At 43.8% G+C, this 23,048-nt stretch overlaps 1 protein-coding gene across 2 annotated transcripts in view; it reads left to right on the forward strand.

Moving 5' to 3' along the window:
- MUSK (muscle associated receptor tyrosine kinase) overlaps nt 1–23,048 on the forward strand; it is an 82,722-nt gene that overhangs the window by 38,939 nt on the left and 20,735 nt on the right. The window contains exons 7-14 of one of the 2 annotated variants that reach the window (XM_074994690.1): nt 2,148–2,307; nt 3,624–3,630; nt 7,484–7,750; nt 12,320–12,495; nt 13,477–13,500; nt 19,228–19,316; nt 20,582–20,741; nt 21,668–21,839. In XM_074994690.1, coding sequence (XP_074850791.1) covers nt 2,148–2,307; nt 3,624–3,630; nt 7,484–7,750; nt 12,320–12,495; nt 13,477–13,500; nt 19,228–19,316; nt 20,582–20,741; nt 21,668–21,839 — 1,055 coding nt within the window. Of the gene's footprint in view, nt 1–2,147; nt 2,308–3,623; nt 3,631–7,483; nt 7,751–12,319; nt 12,496–13,476; nt 13,501–19,227; nt 19,317–20,581; nt 20,742–21,667; nt 21,840–23,048 lie in introns of those variants that run through there. The other variant, XM_074994689.1, reaches the window with a different exon arrangement.

A 23,048-nucleotide genomic window follows, 5' to 3' on the forward strand; every position in this document is an offset into this window, starting at 1 on the left:
AAAGTGGCCTGATCAGAGCTGGGTATCCACCAGAAACTGAGAGCCACTAGACATTAAAATAAAACCTAAAATAATGGATGCTGCAAATCAGAATATATCCAAACTCGGTTTGAGGTTTATTGTTATATTCCACTTGATTTAAAAATAATATAGCCCCAAATGTGCCAGATGAGAGCACAAGCAATAAAAAGCAGCCACAAGTCTGTCTTAACCACCCAGCTAAAATGAGTTTAAATGTTTTTTGTCACTGAAATATCACAAATTATCCTGAGCCTGATGGGGAATCTGATCCCAAATGCCAGCTGCAAAGAAGGGATTCTCTTGATGATCCAGTGACGATCTGAAAAGGTCAGAAACTAGCACAGATTGGAAAGGGTGGGCAGCTTCTAATAAAATAAGCACCATGTCAGAATCCTAACCCAAACTCTTCAACCTTTAATTTCATTAGGCTAACTCTAGGGCTACATCTACGCTAGAGAGTTTTGTGGACAAAACTGGGGTTTTGTTGACAAAACTTGCAGAGCATCTACACACAACATGTGTTTTGTTGACAGAAACTGCCAAAAGAAAAAGCTGTGTAGATGCTCCAGGGGGCCCTTTTGTCTACAGAGCAGGTCAAAAGATCAATCTGCTTTTGTGTGTAGACATGACCTGTTGACAGAAGCTTGTCGGAACATCCCAATAGCATCAATGGGGCCAGGATTTCACCCACAATATTTCCATCCTGACTGCAATCAGGAAGTAAGTCTCTTCTCATGAGCCATCCAAGTCAAGAGTAAAGCTCAATGGAATTTGAGGGTGATGGATCATAATTTTGCTCCCAGAAGTGTTCAGCCAGTGTAATGTAGCTTTGAATAAGCATCTACGCTGGAATACACAATGTTCTGAGACTCTGGAATTATTAGCATATATTCCATTGTGTGGTTCTTGTTATTCTAAGCATGAGCATTGTTCTATTGACCTCAGTAGGACTACTCCTGTCTTTCATGGTGAACACATGCTTAAGTGCCTGGCTGAACTGGGGACTGAAACAATGTTCCAGGTCTGTAGACCTAATTCTCATTATCCAGTAGCACCACTAGAATGCAGCAATGACTTTCTAACTTGGATTATTCCTCATGATTTGACACTATTTCTGGCTCTCAGTGGTGGATTATGCTACCTGCTCAGCATTATAGCTCCTGCAGAATCATATCTGCAAATTTAATGGACTGTCACCTATAACTGCAGTGAGAGCTGTATTGACATAAAAGACTGAGCCTGAAACTATCCCAGCCTAAAATCAGACAGTTGCTAGGGTACTTTGTGAAATGGGCAAAGGGAGACACCAAATCTGAACTCATTCACTTGTTACTGGGGGTGTAAAGTCAAAAAGTTTATCATATCTTTCATAACATTGGGGCCAGAGTACTTGCTGTATTCAAACATTGCCTGAAAGGATGGGTCTACCCTAAACAGTGTAAAACAGTTTGTTGGCTTGTGAAAAATTTTCAGAGCCTGACTTTTTGTCCTAACTTGGGACAGAAAAAGTTTCAAAAGCTCTAAAATTGTCAGGGCAGGCGAAGCATTTTTCTACCCGGCCCTAATCATGGGATGCCATATTTAATGAAATGGAATGAATTCAAAGGTAAATGGGCTTAGTTTACAAGTAACAAGATTTTCTTCCCTTGCAGCCAGACCTGCAATCTCAATGTCATGCTGTGTTCCTTGTGGCTCAGTTCTCAACTCAATGACACCAGAGTATGACCCTGGGAAAATTGCAGTTTACTTAGTAGTTACTGATATAGCATGAAACAGACAGGAATCAGACTCTCCCCTGAGTTGGCTTTGCAGTGCTAACAGGCAAAAAACACACTAGGCTCTGGTTTTTGGAAATTATGGGGCACTCGCTGTCTGAAGTAGAGATTCATTAAAGATATCTTGCATTTGGTATCTCAGAACTGAGGCACCCAAAATCACCAGTAATTTGAAAATCTGGGCTGTTATAATTTGCTTGGTTACGAAGGAGGCGTTTTTACTCAGTCCCTTTTCTGACCATGCTGTACTTTAACTCACTGCCAGTTTAGTCCACTTGGTTCAGCTTTGGTTGTTCATTATTAGTAAAACTACTTTCCCCGGCCCTGGGGTTCTGTTCTTTAATGTTTTAGGTTTCTGCAGACTCTATAGTCGAAAGCATGAAAGACAAAGTGATCGACTCCCGACTGCAAACATATGTCACCAGGCCAGGCTTGTTCACTTGCATTGCCACTAACAAACACAGCAAAACCTTTGGCACTGCAAAAGCTGCAGCGACTATCAATGTGTCAGGTATGCGGAAAAGAAAAGCCTTTTACTAAGTATGTTGCAACTAGATATTAGCTTTCTCTTGTCAGGTTGAAGGAGCTTTGGAGGATGTGAGGGGCTCTACTTAACAATAATTTTCAATGGGTTAAATCTGATCATAACTTCAACCCTCTGCCAGGTTATTTGCTTATATACCATCATACTTCAGGGACTGGCCCAGCTGTCATTTCCTGCTTGCTTGCTGTTGTCTTATATGTTGCATTCCAGAAGTGCTGTGTAAGCCCATCCTTGTGAAGGAAGTCACAGTATTCATATCACCTACAGCAAAGTGAAAATAGCCTTAACGAGCCACTGGCATCTTACATCAAAAATCCCCATGGAGCTCTGTGACGGAATGGGCTCCCCTCCTGATAGTGAGATTACAGTGGCCTGCAGCTCCTGGTCCTTTGGTCACCGCTCTGTTAACTGAACTGTGCTGACATGAGGAGACCTCGTGAGCAGTGAACTGGAAAACATGGTGCATGATAAAGCAGGGAGAAACTGTTGATCATTCGAGAATTGTCTGTGGGCCCAATCCATTGCTGCATTGATTCAGTAAGGGATCCAAAAAAAAAAAGCTTGCTGGTTGTTGTGGGTGACGGGAAAACCAAGCAAGACTTGGAGCTTCAGGTGTGATGGCAGTTACCACATATCCTGAGTAAAGGGCAGTGTGTAACTGAACTGCTTAAGGAACAATTCAGTCTGGGGTTCCCCCTTGCTCCAGCAGGGAAGTCTGGGTCAGGCTCTGATTGGGAGCATATGACCCCTCTCTGTGTGCTAGCTCGCTGCACATGCTGGCATATGGTGGGAGATAAAGTTTGTGCTCCAGTCATTCCTGACCCACACCTGGTAAGTTTCTGCCCAGCTGTGGATGCACTTCCCCACATGCTGTGCTGGAATCCTGCACAGGCATATAGGATCAGCCACAATTTAATCTTCAAGGCACTACATTGTGTGGAACCTACTGCTGATTCTGTCCGAGCTATCACCTACACCTACCGCTGGCTTACTGGAGCCAGCACTACTGACCCAAGGATCACCAGGATCCATTTCAGCAAATCACTGTCTTATTCCTAATTCACTCCTCTTCCTCTCTTCCCAAAACACATCCAGAAGGAAGGTCCTGGCCTCCCTCTCCCTTAGAAAATAGAAATCACTGTCAGAAGAGAGTGGTGGAATGTTTTCTATATGAATCTTAAGTTTTGTGTTCAAGAGGAATGGGTACAAGGTCACTGACAAACTTTCCCCTTTCTCTCCCAAATCTGGCTCCTGTTATGGCTGGATCATGTGCTTTCCAACAGAATGGAGGTAAGACGATGTTTTCTTGTCGGTTGGCATGTTTGTTTGAGTCAGAGAGCCTGTGAGTGGAGAATTATGGACAAAGGCAGTTTTGTCTAAATATTATCTAAAATATTGTCTAAATATTATCTAAAATTACAGCATAAAGTGTATTGACAGCAAGAAGTAAGAACAGCATCTGGAAGAGATTTGCATGTGTAACAATATTCTTATTAGTTTTCTAAATTGATTCCTAAATGAATTATTTCTAAATGGAACTGATTTCTAAATGAATTAAATATTTCTAATAGAGCAAATGTACTCTGAACCAAATTCTGTTCTTGGTTTCAGACTTGCAACGTTATTGACTTCTTTAAGTTGCATGTGTAATACTCACAGCAAAATATGGCCCCATATGTATACATTGGGCAAATAATTCTTAAGGCCTGTCTCTGCTTACCAGGAGATCGACCCATTAGGGTTGGTCTGCTGGAGTTCAATTTTGCATGTCTGGTAAAGACGTACAAAATTGACCTCTCTGGGGTCAGCAGTCAACCCCCTGTACACTTCCTACTGCAAGGAATAAGGGAGGTCAACAGGAGACATGCTCCCGTCGACCTCCCTCACTGAAGACAGGCCTTACAGTTGACTGCAAATACTCAGTTCTAGCTAAGGCAATTGCATAGCTAGACTCAACCTGATAGACCTTACAATCGACTGCAGATAAATACAGTGATTCTGCCTGTGCAATTGCCAAAGGTGGAATTGCTTATCTGAAGTTAACTCTAAGTTCTAGTGTAGACCAAGCCTTAATATAAGGTCTAGTCTTACAAACTGATATTGATACAAGCCATATACAGTTTTTCAAAGCAGTATTAGGAATGCGCAAATCAGCTTGGTTAAAGTAAGAAGTAACATGGATCTCTGCCTAATGGTTTCTTTTTTGGCAAATACACATTAAACCTCTCTTGTCCAACACCCTGAGGACCTGATGGATACTGGATGAGAGAATTTGCCAGACCACGGGAGGTCAATTACTGCCTAGCACATTTCCAACACTTCCACTGCTTACTGGGCTCTTAGAAGACATTTATATATATACACTGCATGCCCCCTCTAGCATGGGTATAAATAGCAGGCATCAATTAGATGAATAAAGACACACCTGGCAACTCTCTAGACGCCAGGCATTGCCTCCTCCTCCTCCTCCTCTGTCTACACTGCAATTTTAGTGTTTTGCTGGAGGAGTCTTTCCCTGACACAGGGAAAGGCTCTGGCAGGGCAGGATAATAGGGCATACTCCAGTAGCTTCCCCTCTGCAGGAAATGACCCCAGCAGTGGGGAAAGGCCCTGGGATGGGAGGCCTTGGGAAAAGGGTCCGGAAGCAGTCCCACTGCTGGTGCTTTTCCACAATGGTGTGTAGCTACATGCTTCCTGCAGGCAGCCACCACTAGCGGTGTGCAGTGTCAGCGTAGCCTTAGTGAACATGAGCAAGGTGCTTCATGTGTCTATGCAACCTCAGTGACCCCATCTGTAAAATGGGGATGATAGGCTATGGTTATGTGCAACCGACTGATCTCTTACATTATCACAATTAATTTACTATTTTTTAAAATAAGTAGTTATTAAAATATTAAGTCATCTTCATCAAACTTTTGAAGCCTATTCATAAATGGAACCCTAATAGAAAGTGACTGAAATTACCATAGTATATTTATCCAGTTGAAATCAAGGAATATTAGAAAGTAATAGGAGACACTCATTTGAGAGTTTCCCTGTGATTTCCAAAATGAAAAAAACTGGATGTATTAGGTCAAACCTTTTCAAATTCCTTCATCACATCTGACCAAAACCTACTTAGGTCCCTTGGCCACCGATCACAGAATTGGGCACATTATTCATAGCTGATTAGTTACTCTGTGAAGTCAGCTCTTGTGTTCTCTTCCCAAGTTATCCTAAGTTCAGCTTGCAGCATTTGTCAGTCAGTGTTGTTTAAGCAGATTTTAGGTGTTCATCTTTCAGCCCATGTCTCCAGACAAATTCTTTGAAGCAACTGTTCCTTTCAGCTTTTGCTGTTTGGAATCCATTTTTTATGTTGCATAAGCTGTCACCAAATGACCATGCTATTTTTGGACTCTATGATTAGATGGCTACATCAATAGTGCTTAATTTAATTTTAAAATAACAACACACACACATTCTTCTGGGGTCTCTGAACACAAGGGAAATGAGACAGCAATGCTGGTTGTTGCTTTCAAGCTATGCCTTTGGGCTGCCAGCCATAACAGTAGCTGGTTTCACAGCTGCCCAGGTCAATCCTAGGTGTGCACTTACGCCTCCCAAATTCCTCTTGCTAAGAGTGAGGAGGAAGTCCCTCATCCATTAGACACAGAAACAGGAATATAACAACACCTTATAAAATTAACACAAGTGCTCCAAGCAGGAGCTGACCTGGATATATTTCTTATTATGACAAGTACTGGTTCAATGCTGATTTGGAAACCTCTCCTCCAAAACATCTTTCTTGGAGGGGCATCAACTGACTGGGAGAAGCCATATTCCAACTGATGCAAGCAGAAGTGTCTTGGTTACCCCACTGAGCATGCCTAAGAATGTTGTGGTGGCAAGGTTCAGTGCTCCCCATCATGTTACTGCTGTAATTGGTTAGTTACTTTTCTTTTAGCAAATGTTAAAAAAACAAAAAAGCTTGAGACTGACCCCAAAGCAGCACCACTAGACATGGAAGACAGCCAGAAAATGTCATTTGACTGCTATGAAAATATCATCTGCAAAGCGCTGCAATTAGGGTTGGAAAAGTCTTGTCTGATTGACTTGTTTATTCTGTTGTTGGCACAGCTTCAGTTTTCTCCAGGGTGAAGAAGCATACTGACAATGGGTAATTTGTGGAGGGGAAAGAAATAAAAAAGAAAATATACAAACAGCTCCATTGGCTTCTCCAAATGGTTAGCATGTTGCAAATTGATCCCCGTTGACCTCTGTTATACTGAGTGAAAGAGCAACAAGGAACTAAGTCCAAGCCTTCTGCCTTTTGAATGCTCTCTGGTTAAACTCGAGGCAAATGGTCTCAGGTGCATGCTCATACATTCCTCCTGTGTCTAACCACTCTTAGCTGGATGACTCACGAGGGCAAGGATGGCTTCATATGAAAAGAAAACTCCACACATTTGCAGCCCCTGACAGCAATCCTGGCCTATCTGGCAGCTGCTAAATTAGCTCCTTTTAAGTCAAGCTCTTTGTAATACAGGCAATCCTCAAATACATGATGTTTGACTTACGATGAAGGACGCATTTCTGAACTGATGCCTTGATTTGACATACGACAAATCGGTTTTGACTTTATGACACTGTCCCACAATGGAGTGGGTCGAGGTTCAGAGTTACGATATTTTTGACTTAGGATACAATTTTCAGGAACCAACTGAGGCGTAAGTCACAGGACTGCCTGTAATTATAAAACCCATAAGTTGTCGTGCTTAATTATTAAACTTGTTTTGTCCTAGGCCAGCCTTATCTGCTTCTTCTCCACTCTGGAACCCAGAGCTACCTAACAGACAGAAAATATTAGACTAGGGTTTGGTTTGCATGTTGGGCTATGGTTGAGGTTGGTTATCATATCCAAATCACTTTGCCCAGGCCTAATTAGAATTTCTGTACTAAGCCTTCTGTGTACAGATGTCTCCTGCAGTATACCACAGTCATGCTCCAGAAAGAGTAGAACTCTTGTGTAAGTTACAGCTGGTTCCATGTCTAGATGCCACTTGATTGTGTTTCATGGTATATTTGTGCTGCTGCTTCTCACTGACTAATTAGCCTCATACATACTGTCTTAAACTTACCTTTGTGTAATTCCTCTCCCTGGCAGCAAACTGTACAAGGGCGATACAGGCTACTGCAGCACATACAGAGGTGAGGTGTGTAGTGGTATCTTGGCAAAGGATGCTCTTGTTTTCTTCAACTCCTCCAGCGCTGACCCAGAGAAGACCCAAGAGCTGCTTGTTCACACAGCCTGGACTGAACTGAAAATGGTGAGTTCCTTCTGCCACCCGGCTGCTGAGTCTCTGCTGTGTAACTACATCTTCCAGGAGTGCAATCCCTCAAGAGCTGGACCGGCTCCAAAGCCCATATGCAGGTAAAAAACACTGACCAGGTGGGCCTATTTCAGAGAGGATGGGTAGTGCTGGTGCTGGGGGTGTTTGTCCAGATAAGAAGTGGGGATTGTAAGGACTTGAAGAAAATTACCTTTTTAATGTTGAAAATGATCTACGTATATGGCATTTTTCATTGCTGCAGTTTTATCTTTGTACATCTATTGATGGAAGTTCCAAATCCACCCCCTGAAAAAAATCACTAAGCTTACTTTGACTACAGAGAGGACAGGATCAGGCCCAGAGCTCTTTGGGCTAAGGAGAATGCTGGGAAGGCATCAATGTTAGAGAGCAAAATCACTTTCAAAAAATATCCCGTTGGGTTTCTCTCTGAAGTGCACAGGAGGTTTAACTGATGAACGAGTGAAGGTGTGCAAAGCAGCCTGAAGAAGTGTACCTGATTGTGTAAATGTTAAATATTGTATTAAGAATGGGCCACATCACAGGGTCATTATTCAAAGTAAGGCCAGAGTATGGGCTGCAGGATTTGGCCAATCCAGTAAAACAAACACAATAATTATTTTAACCCTGTTAAAAAACCATAGAGATATACATAACTTGTAGAACTGGAAGGGACCTTGATTGGTCATTGAGTCCAGTCCCCTGCCCTCACAGCAGGGCCTGGCACCATCCCTGGCAGATTTTTTTTTTTTTTAATCCAACCTGCCCTTGAACGGTGAACTGAGCCCACAACCTAGGGTTTACCAGGCCAATGATCTAGCCACTGAGCTACACCCTCCCCTCCTGTGCTCAAAAGACAGGAAAATGGACATGAATAGCACAAATGACAACACATCTGTTAAAGCAAACAGACTTCACATTTCCTTGTCCAGTTAGGTATATGCATGTGCCGGCAGATAACCATTAGTACATACATACTCGTGCAAATGTACCTGTTCACATAATGCATAGGTGGTTTGGAGTAAAGCAATGATGACTCCAAGTGGTTCAAATTAACAGTCATTAGATCAGTGTGACCGATCCTGAAATCTTTGCTCAACCAAATTTCTCATTGGCAGAAATGGCAAATAACTCAGGACTGAATCCAATAAACTCAAACCAAAGAGTCAAACAAACTCTCTAATCACAGTTACTTCTACTGTTGTAGAGTGGTCCATGAGACATCCTACCCCAGCCATTCACCTCTTTCAGTGCGAGTCCCTCAGCGTGTCTAAAACATAGTCCTTTAGGGGAAATCGCTGTATGAAGTAGGCTAGTGTAACATGCATTACATTTGGTGAATATATTACTGGTTTGTCAATCCATACAGCAGTCTGTGGAACAAGAAGGCTTACATGTGAAAGCTTACAGTAACATACCCTAACCATTTAGCAGCCCACAAGGGGGCAGTGCAATTCCTCTCAGCCTCTTTTCAGTCTATGCAAAAATATTTCTATCCAAGCCAGTCACAATGAATTTGTCGAGTAAGGTCTTCCAAGGTGCTGTATTAAATATTACATCTACTACTACATTCCTTTCCCCACTCCCCTTAGCTCCCATCCACACGTGGCCCTCTGTGGGCACAGCTCCTAGGGACTTCATGGAAGGTCCGTACCTAGAAGGCCTGAAAAAATTACAGGCCACAGCCTCGGCTACCGTAAACCCACTGAGCTCCAGCACCAGCTGAAGCTCTGGCTCAGTAGGCCTAAAGGTTTGCAAGAGATTGGTCTGGAGTGATGTATTTAAAAATCACAGCTGTTCATTGTCAGTGGTTGCACTATCACTCTGTGGATACTCTCAGAATTAAGTATTTTTTTATATTGATTGAAGTTAGACAACGACAATTCCACCTTTGCGCCTGCTGATTTTGTGTGTCTGCCATTTGTATTACACAAGGATTTGGACAATAGCCTGAACCTGTATATATGAGCTCATCAAGCTCATGCTCCTTAGTATTAGGTCTTGTAACAAGGAATCCTACCTATTTGCTTACCTGCTCCCGCCACCCCCCACAGCATCAGAGCACCCCAGGAATATGAATGAAGCCCTTCAACAGGGCTGTTGATCCTGGCCACATCTGCACAGCATGCTGCTGCCAGCAGGGTCATGCAACAGAGGTGCAAATGAGACACTCACTTACAAATTGTGCACCTCATTTGCATAGCCTTGCATGATCGCTGTCCTGGCAGAGCCTTCTGTTGCCGCAAAACAAGCCACGTAGACGGGGTTCTGTAGACCAAAACCCCACTTGTGGACAGTCCCTGATTTCCACACAGGAGGGTTTTGGTTGACAGAACCCCATCTACGCATCTTGTTTTGTGGCAACAGAAGCCTCTCCTGGAACAGCGACCATGCAAAAGCATGCAAAGGAGACACACGATTCGTAAATGAGCACCTCACATGCACTCTCAAGTGCTCTCTTTTGCATGACCCTGCCGGCATTAGCACTCCATGTAGACGTGGCCCCTCGTTTTACAAACAAAGAAACCAACTTGCTCAGAGACACTCCGGATGTTTGTGGTAGAGACAGGTCTTGAACCCACATCTCTCAAATCCCAGCTCAGTGCCTCAAGATCTTCCATCTTCCACAGTGTAGGATGTGTATCCCATTTCTGTGGAATGTGCTGTTAGTTAAAATGTAAGTGTCTGGCTGAACTTGGTGCTTATGGGTGTTAGGAAGGAGACAACATTGGGTGAAGGCAAGCACGAGGCAGGGCAGGTTCTGTGCATTCTTCTTACATAGATCTGCTTCTAAATAAAGACTTAACACATTGACCACAGCTACAGAAAAGTGGCTCTCTCATCCCCTGGTGAAACACAGTCAACCTCATCTGCCCTATCTCAGAACAGTTGTGACTCTACAGGGGCAGAAAGTGTTGTGAAGAATCACAGCGTGTGCCCAGCTACTAACGTTAATCCTCGTTGGCCAGTAGAGAAACAGGTGGCAACAAAATTGGTAAAATTGCAATGTGGATCTTTCGGTGAAACATTTCTAGGAAAGGCTGATTCAGTTACTGTCGTTACGTGCCAACTCCTCACCTCTTAATCATGCTAAAGCATGTGGTGGTTTGGAGTAAAAGGCAAGACTCTTCCAGAAGAATTGGCTGAATCCACCAAAATCTTCCCCACTCACAATCACAAAGCTAGTATTGCAGCTCAGGTTTCCAAAAATGAATGGTTGATTGACAAATAAGCACATCAAAGTCTTTCCCAATCAGGGTATGATCATTCTGGTTTTCTTATACAGCCAACAGTTTTTTTTCCTTGCAGCATGTTATTCCAGAAACAACTGAAAAATCATAAATGTTGCTTAAAATGTAAATGAATAATTTATTTACCTATCACTTACACAGAGTAACCTGAGATGGCAAACATGATAGAATCATAGGGCTGGAAGTGACCTCAGGAGGTCATCGAGTCCAGCCCCCTGCTTCAAGCAGGAACAATCCCAACTAAGTCACCCCAGCCAGGACTTTGTTGAGAAGGGACTTAAAAACCTCTAAGGACGGAGATTCCACCACCTCTCTAGGCAACACATTCCAGTGCTTCACCACCCTCCTGGTGAAGCAGTTTTTCCTAATATCCAACCTACTCCTCTCCTGTAACTTCAGACCATTGCTCCTCGTTCTGCCATCTGTCACCACAGAGAACAGTTTGTCTCCATCCTCTGTAGAGCTCCCTTTCAGGAAGTTGAAAGCTGCTATTAAATTGCCCCTCAGTCTTCTGTTCTGTAAATTAAACAAGCCCAAATCTCTCAGCCTCTCCTCATGGGTCTTGTGCTCCACCCCCTTAATCATTTTCATTGCCCTCCACTGAACCTGCTGCAGCACATCCACATTCTTTCCACGGAGGGGGGAGGGGGGGAATCTGCATACAATACTCCAGATGTGGCCTCACCAGTGCCGAATAAAGGGGAATAACAACTTCTCTAGATCTGCTCAAAATGCTCCTTCTAATGCACCCCAATATGCTGTTATCCTTCTTGGCTACAAGGGCACACTGTTTACTCATATTCAGCCTTTCATCCACCATAATCCCTAGGTCTCCCTTTTATCTGCTGTTACTGTTATTTAACATTTCTATGGATTTCACCCCTAGAGAGCTAATCCACCTGGGGGTTGCATTGTAATAAGTACTCTAAAAAAGTCCCTGGCCCAAAGAGATAGCAGATGAGGATGTACACAATTCTCAGCCAATCATGAGTAGTAATGGCTGCCCACAGCCTGTTACTAGACTGTAAATTCCTGTGTGCATTACATCAGAGGTGAGTTTTGTGGAGAGATAGGAGGGTAAGGAGACCCAGAGGCATGACACATTGGGGGAAAGATGGTGTGAACCCCTGACACAGAATTATATGTGGTTCTTTCAGCTGAGAACAGCTTCATGGATTTCCCTAGATGAAATTGTTATATTTCATGCAATGTTTCTGTTACAATTTATGGGACGGAGTCACAGCTTGTATATATCAGCATGGCCCCATGGAAGTCAGTGGAGCCCTGCCAATTTTCACAGGAAAGGGTCCGTTTGCCTAACTTCTGCACACCATTGTGAATGCAGTGTTTGTCAGCAAGCCATTGACTGTGTATTTCACTGTTCTTTGTAAAATAATGTAGAGAGCATTGCCTTGCGGTAAAGGATCTCTACTGCTTTAAGGAATGGCTCTCAATGGAGGAGAACTCCCAGAAAGGCATTTACAAACCAGGACTAATGCTGCTTACTCTGCCTGAATGCAACAGACTTCCCAGCCTGCACCAGGATCCCACGGCCTGCACCAGGATTCCATATTTTGGTAACTGGGAATGCTGCTGTCAGTTTGTATTGACCCTGTCCTACATGGAATCACAGTTGAGCAGGAGTATGGGGAAGAAAGGAAGGCCTGGAGCCAGGGAGTGACCAGGACCAAAGTGTGGCCTGGACTCTACCTTAAGGATGTGACTCTCTTTCTTCCCAAGAAAAGGGGGATTTATCAGCCAATGCCATGCCAAATCAGCTCCCTTTCCATGGCCTTGCTGGTGGATTCACCAGAGTTTTGGGGGAATCTGTGGATTGGATGGAGGAAGGAGAATAGAGCCTCTTCCCCACAGCAGTAAACACCTGTATCCCCAGAGGCTATAACAGCTTTCTTAACAAGCCCATCTCCTCGGGGAGCCCCTTTTAGGAGCAACACTAGGACAGAAGGAGGCTGGTGAATCTTGTGCTCTGTGATTCCAAGGGAGAGGGGGCAGGTAAAGGCACCCCAGTCTCCTCCTTGTTGAAGTATTCATTAGTCTGTGGCACGTCAAATACTCTCTGACAAGGAGGAAGATAACTGTAAAATATAAAATTTACAAATAAAATAGGAAATCTACTTCCCAGGCATCTGTCCATGTAGCTGGAAACAGCTCTGGAAGTAGATTGTAGCCTTGCAACATCTTTAGTTCTGCTTCACCCTGTGTGTGAAATGCCACATTCTGTGCACAAAAGAACGGAAGCAGGGACCGTTGTTTGTTTGTTTGATCTGATCCCAATGTACAGCCCCACCAAAAAACAACAGCCCTATTTTAGAACACTAGTCCCAAAAACGATCCGGTTACTAAAACCAGTTTTGTTAATGATAGTGCTGCCACTTTGGAAAACTGGTGTATTCACAAAGAAACCAGTCTTTAGAGTGAATCCAGGAAAGAATGTTTTCTCACATGTGAGAGAACTGATAGAGAGAACTGATAGAGAGAACCAAGATTTCAGTTAGAATATCTGTTGCTTACTTGTTGTTTGTCTTTTTTTTTTTCAGATTTTAATACAGAAAATACAACCAGTAAGTAGATTCCCTTAAAGTTTAGAACTAGAGTCCTTGACCTCACCTAGTTGTGTAAGCTGCCACTTTGCCAACTCTCACAATATATGGGGACAGGGGAGAGGGTTTGGTTCTTTCAGTCCCAACTACCTACTGGAATTAGGTTATTACCTGAAATCTCAGCTTCCATTTAAAACAAACAGCTCTCAGGATTGGGGAAAAATGTGATCCCCAAACTTTTATCAGGAAGCAAATACAAAGAGCCAACAAATAATTCATTTTAAAATCTTGTGATGCTTTTAAAGACAGTCCCCTTATTTAGTGAGGGGGGGGGGCTTGACTCATGGTTTTTAAACATTTGGGGATGGGGGGAAAATTCAGAGGTGTTGCATATTTAAAATATGTGCAACAAACTTTTTTCCTTATGATGAGACAAGATTTTTGCAGTAGGGCTCCTCGTGGGCTGTTCAGATCTTCTGTGGAGCTTTTGATTTGATAAATTGCATGGGTCCGGCCTTTGCATTGGTTGAAATGTGCATACACAACTCCTCAGCGTGATGCCAACAGCTCTTCGTAAAGAATGTGAGTTAAACTCATGTCTCTGAACGTTTAGCATCCTACAAACCAAACAGAGCAAGAAGAAAGAAAGAATATGGAAGGGCAGAGGAAAGGAAGGGAAAAGAGATGAGCAGTAGAAGGGTGTGTGAGAGGGAAAGAGAATAAAAGAAAAATATTCCAGGAACCTAAACACTTGTGCTTTGCTTCCACCCTTGGGAGGTGCTCATATACTGTAGTGCTGGGCACTCAGTGCAAACAGAGGAAGAATCAGGAGGTGAAAATACTTTTCCAGCGAATATTCTCTCTGCCCCCACAATTAAGGTTTGGCTTTCAGAATCAGCCCCCAAGGCACTCCCCAATTGTAGTATGCTTCAAGAAATAGGTTAATTCATTATAGCTGTTACAGTCCTGCTGCCTTGACACAAATCTTTGCATTTAGGGCATACAGATGTAACCCTTACCCCTGCTAAGAAGGGAAGGAGGGATAGAGAGTGAGTGTTAGAGAGCATTACCCCTTTCATGGTCATTTTTTGGAGCAGGGTTTTAAATGCTGCAGCAAGTCAGAAGAGACGCTGTGTAAACATGCCACCTTTCTGTCTCATATCATTGAGATTTTACAAGGAACACCTTCTGATTCAGCTGATTTCCCCTTGCCACCCCCCCACGTACATTCAGTCATCTCTGCTGGCTTTGGGGACAAAGGGAAGATTTTAGTGCTTTTTTATTACAATATCATTGCCAGTTCATATAGCTATGGGTAAGTGAGCTGGATTCAACTCATGCATCATCAACAGAGTTACTATTAACTAAATTCCAAACATGAAATCTCTTCTCATTTCTGCGGTGTGAATGGTATCTTTCACACTTTCGCCTCACCCAGACAGAAAGCAAGAGGTTACTTTTTTGATAATTGGTGCCAACTCCAAAAGGTCACAAGAAAGTCTCTCACGGACATTGTAGAGATGTTTATTTCAGACATGCAGTGTGTCCCCTGAATGGGAGGGCACAGGGCCCCGTGCAAAACTTTTATTTTTGTCAAGAAACAGCCTAAAGCTTTTGTGACATCTGACCACCAGATCAATCATTAAACAAGTTTCAGATATTGATCAACTTGCCTTTGAAAGGGAAGCTCCTAATACAGGTTGAACCTTTCTCTTCCGGTGCCATTGGGACCAAGCCTGTGCTGAATGAGAGAATTCGCCGGACCACAAGAGGTCAATATCATCTAGCAGCATTACCAACACTTCCACTGATTGTTAGTCTCTGAAAAGACATTTAGGGGTAAATCACAGCTAAATAGCAGCACAGAACAATGAGAGCCAGGACTAGCGGCTATAAACAAAACGTATGAGACCATGGGAAACTTGGCCACATCCATGATAAGTGGTTGTCTGGCTAACTAAAATCATGCTAGATTATGGATGTTTCTGGACGAGAGAGTGCCAGGTTAGAGAAGTTTATTCCTTCTCCCAGCACATTGTCATTGTAGGGTCTAGTATGTGGTTTTTTTTCTTTGCCAAGTTTGTAATGCAGGGACCCCTGTATGAACTGTTCAGGGACTACAGAAAATAAACTATCATAGTATTTGGGGTGTGAAATGGAAGAAATTTAACAGATACGTGATCATCAGATGCATTTGATTTACTCTAGTAGCGCTGTGTCCATTGGTACTTTTGAACTTGTCCTGTAAATATCCACCCTAAAAATTTACACCTGCAGCCTAGATCTGCAAGACCTACATTTACCCTGCAGATGAGGAATAGGTAAAACCGGTCCAGACAAAGTAAGAGTCCAGACTTTTCACTCCAAACTCAAACAAAACCCCAGACAAATCTTCCCTGAAATTCAAAACTGTTAATGTAACCTTTCACCCCGCTTCCTAACGCTGTCCATTCTCACTTCTTCTGTCTGGCCAGGGATGGAATAAATGGTGCTGAAAGAGTGTGAGAGATGGGCCTTGTGGCATGAGCCCTCCCAGAAGAAACTAGTTTAAGAAACCTGGAACTTGTGCCTTCTCTCACTAGGTCTCCTGCTCAGATTTTCTCCAGTGTGAATAAGCTTTGGATACCTCTCTGAACTGGATCCATTCTTTATTATTCTTAGTATCGTGTGCAGGTCTCACCTACAGTGTCTAGGGACTGCACACATACAGTCTGCTTACACACTCATAAGGCAAGCACCCCAAGTAGGTTAGAGAAAAGCAACATGGCCAGATAACCTGATTCACCCCTTTGAAGCCAGCGGATTCTTTGTCACCCTAACTTTCTAGGGGCTTGTGGGTCCCTCTGTTGCTAGCTGTACGAGAAGCAGACTGACCTTGGTCACTGCCAGGCCAAGTGCGTATGAGGCTGATCCACAGGGTCTCACGTTAGGGCCTCCAACCGGCATGATCTGGTCATGGATTTTAGAACAGTTCCACCCAGTCACTGGGGGTGAGTGAGGAGGACGAGGACACTCATGTGCTTTAATCTCTTATGTATTTCTGAAAAACCTTCCCTTTGTTCCTTTGAACCAATGTCTTCCAATCAGATTGGCAAAACTTTTGATATGAAGGCAGGTATGTAATTGTACAGTTCTGAGAGCTGTCCCCCTTTCAAGTTCCCAACTTCACAGGAAACGAGAAACCATTTTATATTCCACGCAGCTTTATTTACTACATGTGCCTATGAAACAACTCCAAAGGTATTCCTTAGTAACAGAGAGATAGCCTTGCTAGTCTATATACTATGAAAACAAAAAAGCAGTTCAGTAACACTTTAAAGACTAACAAAATAATTTATTAGGTGATGAGTGCTTTCATAGGACAGAACCACTTCTTCAGACCATAGCCATACCGGACCAGACTCAATATTTAAGGCACAGAGAACCAAAAATAATAATCAAGGTTGACAACTTAAATTATTTAGTTAGTCTTTAAAGTGCTCCTACCAGTAATGGACGAACTGGACCAGGAGCCAACTGTGGATGAACTGAAGAAAGCCATCGACAGCATTGCAGTAGAAAAGGCCCCGGGCCAGGATGGTATACCACCAGAGGTAATCAAGTGTGCCATAGACATTCCCCTGGAACCCCTACATGAGCTACTGTGCCTGTGCTGGAGAGAGGGGGAGGTTCCACAGGATATGCGTGACGCTAACATTGTAACCTTGTATGAGAACAAAGGAGACAGAAGCGACTGCAACAGTTACCTTGGAATCTTCCTCCTAAGCATCACTGGTAAACTGTTCGCTCGCGTCATCCTCGGCAGACTCCAGAAAATTGCTGAGAGGGTGTATCCCGAATCACAGTGCGGATGCCGTGCAGAGAGATCTACCGTTGACATGGTGGTCTCTCTCAGGCAGCTGCAGGAGAAATGCAGGGAGCAGAGAAAGCCACTCTATATTGCCTTCATTGACCTGACCAAGGCCTTCGACTTGGTCAGCAGGGATGGACTGTTCAAACTGCTCCACAAGACAGGCTGTTCACCACGGTTACTCAAGATGATCCAGTCTTTCCACGAAGACATGAGAGGAACCATCCAATATGATGGCACATTATTGGATGTTTTCAGCATCAGGAGCAGCATCAAACAAGGATGCATCCTTGCCCCAACATTGTTCGGGATCTTCTTCGCGCTCCTCCTGAAGCATGCCTTTGAATCTTCAACAGAGGGCATCTTTTTGCACACAAGATCTGATGGGAAACTGTTTAATCTTGCAAGACTGAAAGCTAAATCTAAGGTGCGGGAAGTCCTCATCAGAGATATGCTGTTCGCAGATGACGCTGCTGTAGTGTCACACACAGAAGACCAGCTTCAGAAACTGCTGGATCAGTTCTCCAAAGCATGCAAGGACTTTGGGCTTTCCATCAGCCTAAAGAAGACAAATGTACTTGCTCAGGACGTTGCTGAACCTCCATCAATCAGCATTGACAACTATACATTAGAGGTCATCCACGAGTTCGTTTACCTCGGGTCCACCATCACTGACACCCTGTCATTGGAGTCTGAGCTAAATAGGAGAATCAGAAAAGCAGCTACAACTCTGTCCAGACTCAGTGAGAGAGTGTGGAATAACATCAAGTTGTACACCCACACCAAAATGCAAGTCTACAGAGCCTGCATCCTCAGCACCCTCTTTTACGGCAGCAAGTCTTGGACCCTGTACGCCCGCCAGGAAAGGAGGCTGAACGTCTTCCACATGTGCTGCCTCAGGCGCATCCTTGGAATATCATGGAAGGACACAGTGTCCAACACTGCCGTCCTTGAGCAAGCTGGAATCCCAACCATGCACACCCTTCTCAGGCAGCGGTGGCTCTGCTGGCTTGGCCATATCCACAGGATGAATGATGGAAGGATCCCAAAAGACATCCTGTACGGCGAGCTAGCCTCTGGCAAAAGACCTCCCGGATGCCCCCAGTTGTGCTACAAAGATGTTTGCAAGAGGGACCTCAGGGAGGTAGACATCGAGCCGGACAGCTGGGAGGAGCTGGCAGGCGATTGCAGCAGATGGAGGCAGGAACTACACAAGGGCCTTCAGAAGGGTGAGATGAGGGTCAGACAGCTAGCAGAGGAGAAGCGACTCCACAGAAAGCACAGTAAGGACCTGCCAGACACCCATTACACATGCAACAGATGCAGTGAGGACTGTCACTCTCATGTGGGCCTTCACAGTCACAGTCGATGCTGCAAATGATGATCCCAAATGGAACTACAAAGGGCGCGATCCATAGTCTACGTAGACTGAAGGATGCTGCTACTACTACTACTACTACTACAGTGCTACTGGACTGCTTTTTTGTTTTCAGAGGTATTCCTTGGTTGTTTAGAGGGTTCTGTGCTGCATTTGGTGTAAGAGTAGTGATTTGGAAGGATGGACGGATGGATGGTTGGATGGATGTACTGGCTACATTGGAATCTGAAGCAACATCATAAACCTGGAATAACTCCCCTAGCTTCTTTCGCTTTACACCAGATTTACCTTTGTGTAGCTGAGCTCAATATCTTCTATTACAAGGCAGGGACACAAGGCTAGAGAGTTTCTTCATGTTAGATAAGATGTCTGGCCACCTTAAAATTCTCAAGGGTGTTCTTGCTTCTAATATGCATTGAAGGTCATTTACTCCTATTTTATGAAATAGTTGTTACATTTTGATTCACTGTCCTGCAGTCCATTGTCTTACTTAATTTTTCTAAATGGCCTTTTCCCACAGCAACTTGCTACAAAGGCAATGGCAGGTTCTACCAGGGTTCAGTCAATGTCACAACCTCAGGCATTCCTTGCCAGAAGTGGAGTGAACAGGTGAGCATCCGTTTATTCAGCTCCACTGTCAGGGTTGGATTCTCAGGGTATATCTACACTTATCAGGGAGATTGACCTGCTCAGGGTCGATCTTCCAGGGTTCAAATTCGCGCACCTAGTGTGGATGTGCAAAATTGAAGCATCAGGACTCAACGGTCGACCCCTGTACTTCTCTTATCGCAAGCAGTAAGCGCAGTTGGTGGGAGAGTTTCTCTTGTCGATCTCCCTCAGTGAGGATGCCCACATAAGTTGATCTTTGATAAGATTGTTGTGCTGGAAATTGCGTATCTAGGATTGACTTCCAGGTCTAGTGCAGACCTGCCCTCAATGTAATGCTAGGATAGCCACAGGAGTCCAACAGAAACTCAGAGGAAGTTTTGCCTCTGCTTTAGACACCTCTGAGAATCCCAGATTAAGTAGGTGTTTTGGGGTGTAGGAATCCAGAGAGGAGTAGGGGGTAAAAATGACATTGGAGGGGCCAGCAGCATGGTAGGCCTCTCCCCGACAACAAAGCAGCCCGAAAACTAGCTTCAATAGTGCCAGAGGACAATGCCTAGAACCTTGCAAATCTGTGGGTACATGCTTTATACCCGTGGATGTGGATGTGGATATCTACGGATCATTTTTGTGGATGCAGATGTAAATTTTGTATCCACACTGGGTTCTACCAATGACCCCAATGGGGTGCTGAGGCAGTTGCAGATCAGCTGGGCATAAAAGGTATCTTTTGTCAATCCCTCTACCAGCATCAAGGAAGGAAGGATGGTGGCCCAGAAGCCACAGTGCCAGCTGCATGCTGCTGAAGGATCTTCTCATGGTGGAGCCAGTCATTCCTTAGGGCTTTGTGCAGGAATCCATCAGAAGCACTATAGACCACGCCTCAGGAGGCCATTTATTTCAGTGATTGTGTTTTCCTGCAGTAGGTACAAGTAATTGGAATAAAATCCCACCTATCGAACAAGATACCAAGGTGGCCAACAAATTACTCAGGCCCTATTTAGACCCTTGATTCTCACTGAAGTCAATGGGAGATAAGTGCCTAAATGTATTGGAGGACCAGGGCCTCAGAGACACAAAGCTAGAAAAAAGGGTAGGTGAAAGGTCAGGTGTGTTAACATTTCAACTTCCTGGCTGCCCTCTAGCAAGACATAGATGTCACGTTTCTTGGCGAGCTGTCGCAGACTTGCAGCTCTGAGCTGTTTCTAAAAGCACCAGGAGGAAGTGTGCTCTAGAAACACTCAGGCCAACTTACTCCTTCCTGCCAGGTGCCCCATTCACACCGAAGGACCCCTCAGGTTTTCCCAGAGCTGTCAAATGCAGAGAATGCTTGTCGGAATCCAGGAGGGGAAAACGAACGTCCCTGGTGTTACACAAAGGACCATTCTGTAAACTGGGAATACTGCAGCGTGCCTCTTTGTGGAGACGGTAAGAGATGGCAGATAACTTCTCATAGTAGCTGTTAGTTTTAGAACATCATTCAACACTGAGCCACAAAACTATTCAGAATCGTCATATCCCAGGAGTCACCATGACTGTTCTGACAGTGGTGCCAATGTCTTTGGAATTCATTGGGAACAGGATATGGGCCTTTAATATTCATGGTGCTTTATAAGCTAACACACCCTGACTGGCAGAGAGGGGGAGATGAAGACAGAGAAGAAGCCAAGTAACTTCTTGCCCAAGGCCTGTGGGAAATCCAGATCAGAGGCAGGATTAGAATTTAGGCATTCCTGCCTTGGAGTTTGCTGCCCAGGCATGCATTTCTCTTAGTCATAGATATTAGGATTTTAAATGACCATCACAGGAATACTGTATTATTCAAAATATATCTCAGCAAAGGTATAGTTCACCACTTCCTCTTAGCAGAGATCAGGAGCATTGTAAGAATTTAGTGAACCAAAGCTATGTCACGTTATCTGCACTTGAAAGGAATGAAGGGAATAGTCTAACTTAGCTTTCCCTTCAATCTTAGCCATTACATGTGCAAGCCAACAGATTGCTAACATGGCCCTGAAAGAGCTAAACCAATGCTTATAGGATCATGGTGGGGTGTTTTTTTCTAAAGCTATAACTAAACTAAAATGTTGAAAGACATTTGTGCCTATCAGATTCTTTCATAGATTTTGTCACGTTGATACCAAAGTTACTGGCACGAAAAAAGGAGTTTCCTCCTTCCAGATCACCTCTTCCTGTACAATATTGCTCTGAAGCCATATTGCTGATTTTGTGGTATCACAATAATTTCCATGACAGTGGGTGATGTTACAAGTACCCCAGAACAAAAAGTTCTGTAGAATTTAAGAGGGATGGAATCTTTGTTTTTGTTTTCACTACGATCTCTCTACCCCCAGGAACAAAAAAATCAAGTGCAGAGACCCCCAGTCTTCCTTCATCGTCATTTTCCCCTACATACTCCATGACTGTCATCATATCCATCATATCCAGCTTTGCACTGATAGTGATTTTCATGATCATGGCTCTTGTTTGCTGCCGGAGGCGAAAACAATGGAAAAACAAAAAGAGGTAAGACCTAGAGATCTAGAGCTAAAGCCAGGTAGGATTTGTTCCAGCAAATACAGTTTTGACTTGGGATGTAGAATGGACAGTACTCACTAAATTGAGATTTAAGGAGGGAACTTTAATTGACCTCATGGAGATCAGGTTCCCAATTATATGGGCAGAAAAGGTTAAACTGTTTAAACTGATTAAACCCGTCTTAGATGTCAGATAACTTTGTCTTGACTGACAGTTTGTATTTTTCTTTCAAGGTCAACAGGGCAAGGGACTGCAAAATCTGTGCGGCAGGGATGTGCCTTTAATATGCCTGTTCAATATCTAGCACCCTAGGGTTCCAGTCTTAACTGGAACCTCTGGGCACTGCTACAGAACAAATATTTCAGTAACAACAACGTAATTCAGGCCAACATTGTTGATGTTGTTTCATGAGACCTAGAAATCAGGGTAAGATGTTGGTGTTTGTCCAGTGTTTCAGCTTTCCTTCACATTTCCAGTTGAGGACAGCAGTGTTCCATTCACCACACTAAATACTTTAATGTGGATGAATGAGAAAGTCACATGAACAGTAGCAATGTTTACAACCACATGGAACCGCGTGTAACCTGAGGGGTCCCTCGACAAAGACAGCTGGAAATGTGTGTATGATTAAGCAGCTTACATTATGAATAGCAAACATTTGTTCTGGTTGCTTGGGCAATTAATAGATTGGAAAATGAGTTCAAGTTTAGCTTTAACGTAAGGACCTACTATCCTAGACCTGAATAAGGCATTACCTACACTATAATGTGTAAACGGCTGCCATGGCATCACTTTAATGTGGCAGTGTGGCCACGGCAGGAGCACTGGGACACAGGTCTCCCAGCGTTCCAGGTGAACCATCTCCATGAGGGGAGTAGCTTACTGAGCTGGGACCACAGCTCCGAGCATTGTAATCCAATTTGCGCTGGTGCTTTATGGTGCCATAACTTGCTGGGCTCTGGGATGAGTGTTTTTTCACACCCCTGAGCCAGAATGCAGTAAAGCACCAGTGTAGACTTAGTCCTTGACAATCTAGATGTAGAAGACACTCTTCCTTGAAGAACTTAGTTTGAAAGTATTCAGTAGATTTTCATAACCACAAGAAGCACTTTGCCCCCCACACTCCTAGTAAAACAAATGTGAAACAAAAGGAGACTCTTCATGAAATTTCTTCTGTCTTCAAGCAGTATCCTACAA

Source organism: Carettochelys insculpta, chromosome 5 (assembly GCF_033958435.1).
Source record: "Carettochelys insculpta isolate YL-2023 chromosome 5, ASM3395843v1, whole genome shotgun sequence".
Classification (NCBI taxonomy): Eukaryota; Metazoa; Chordata; order Testudines; family Carettochelyidae; genus Carettochelys; species Carettochelys insculpta.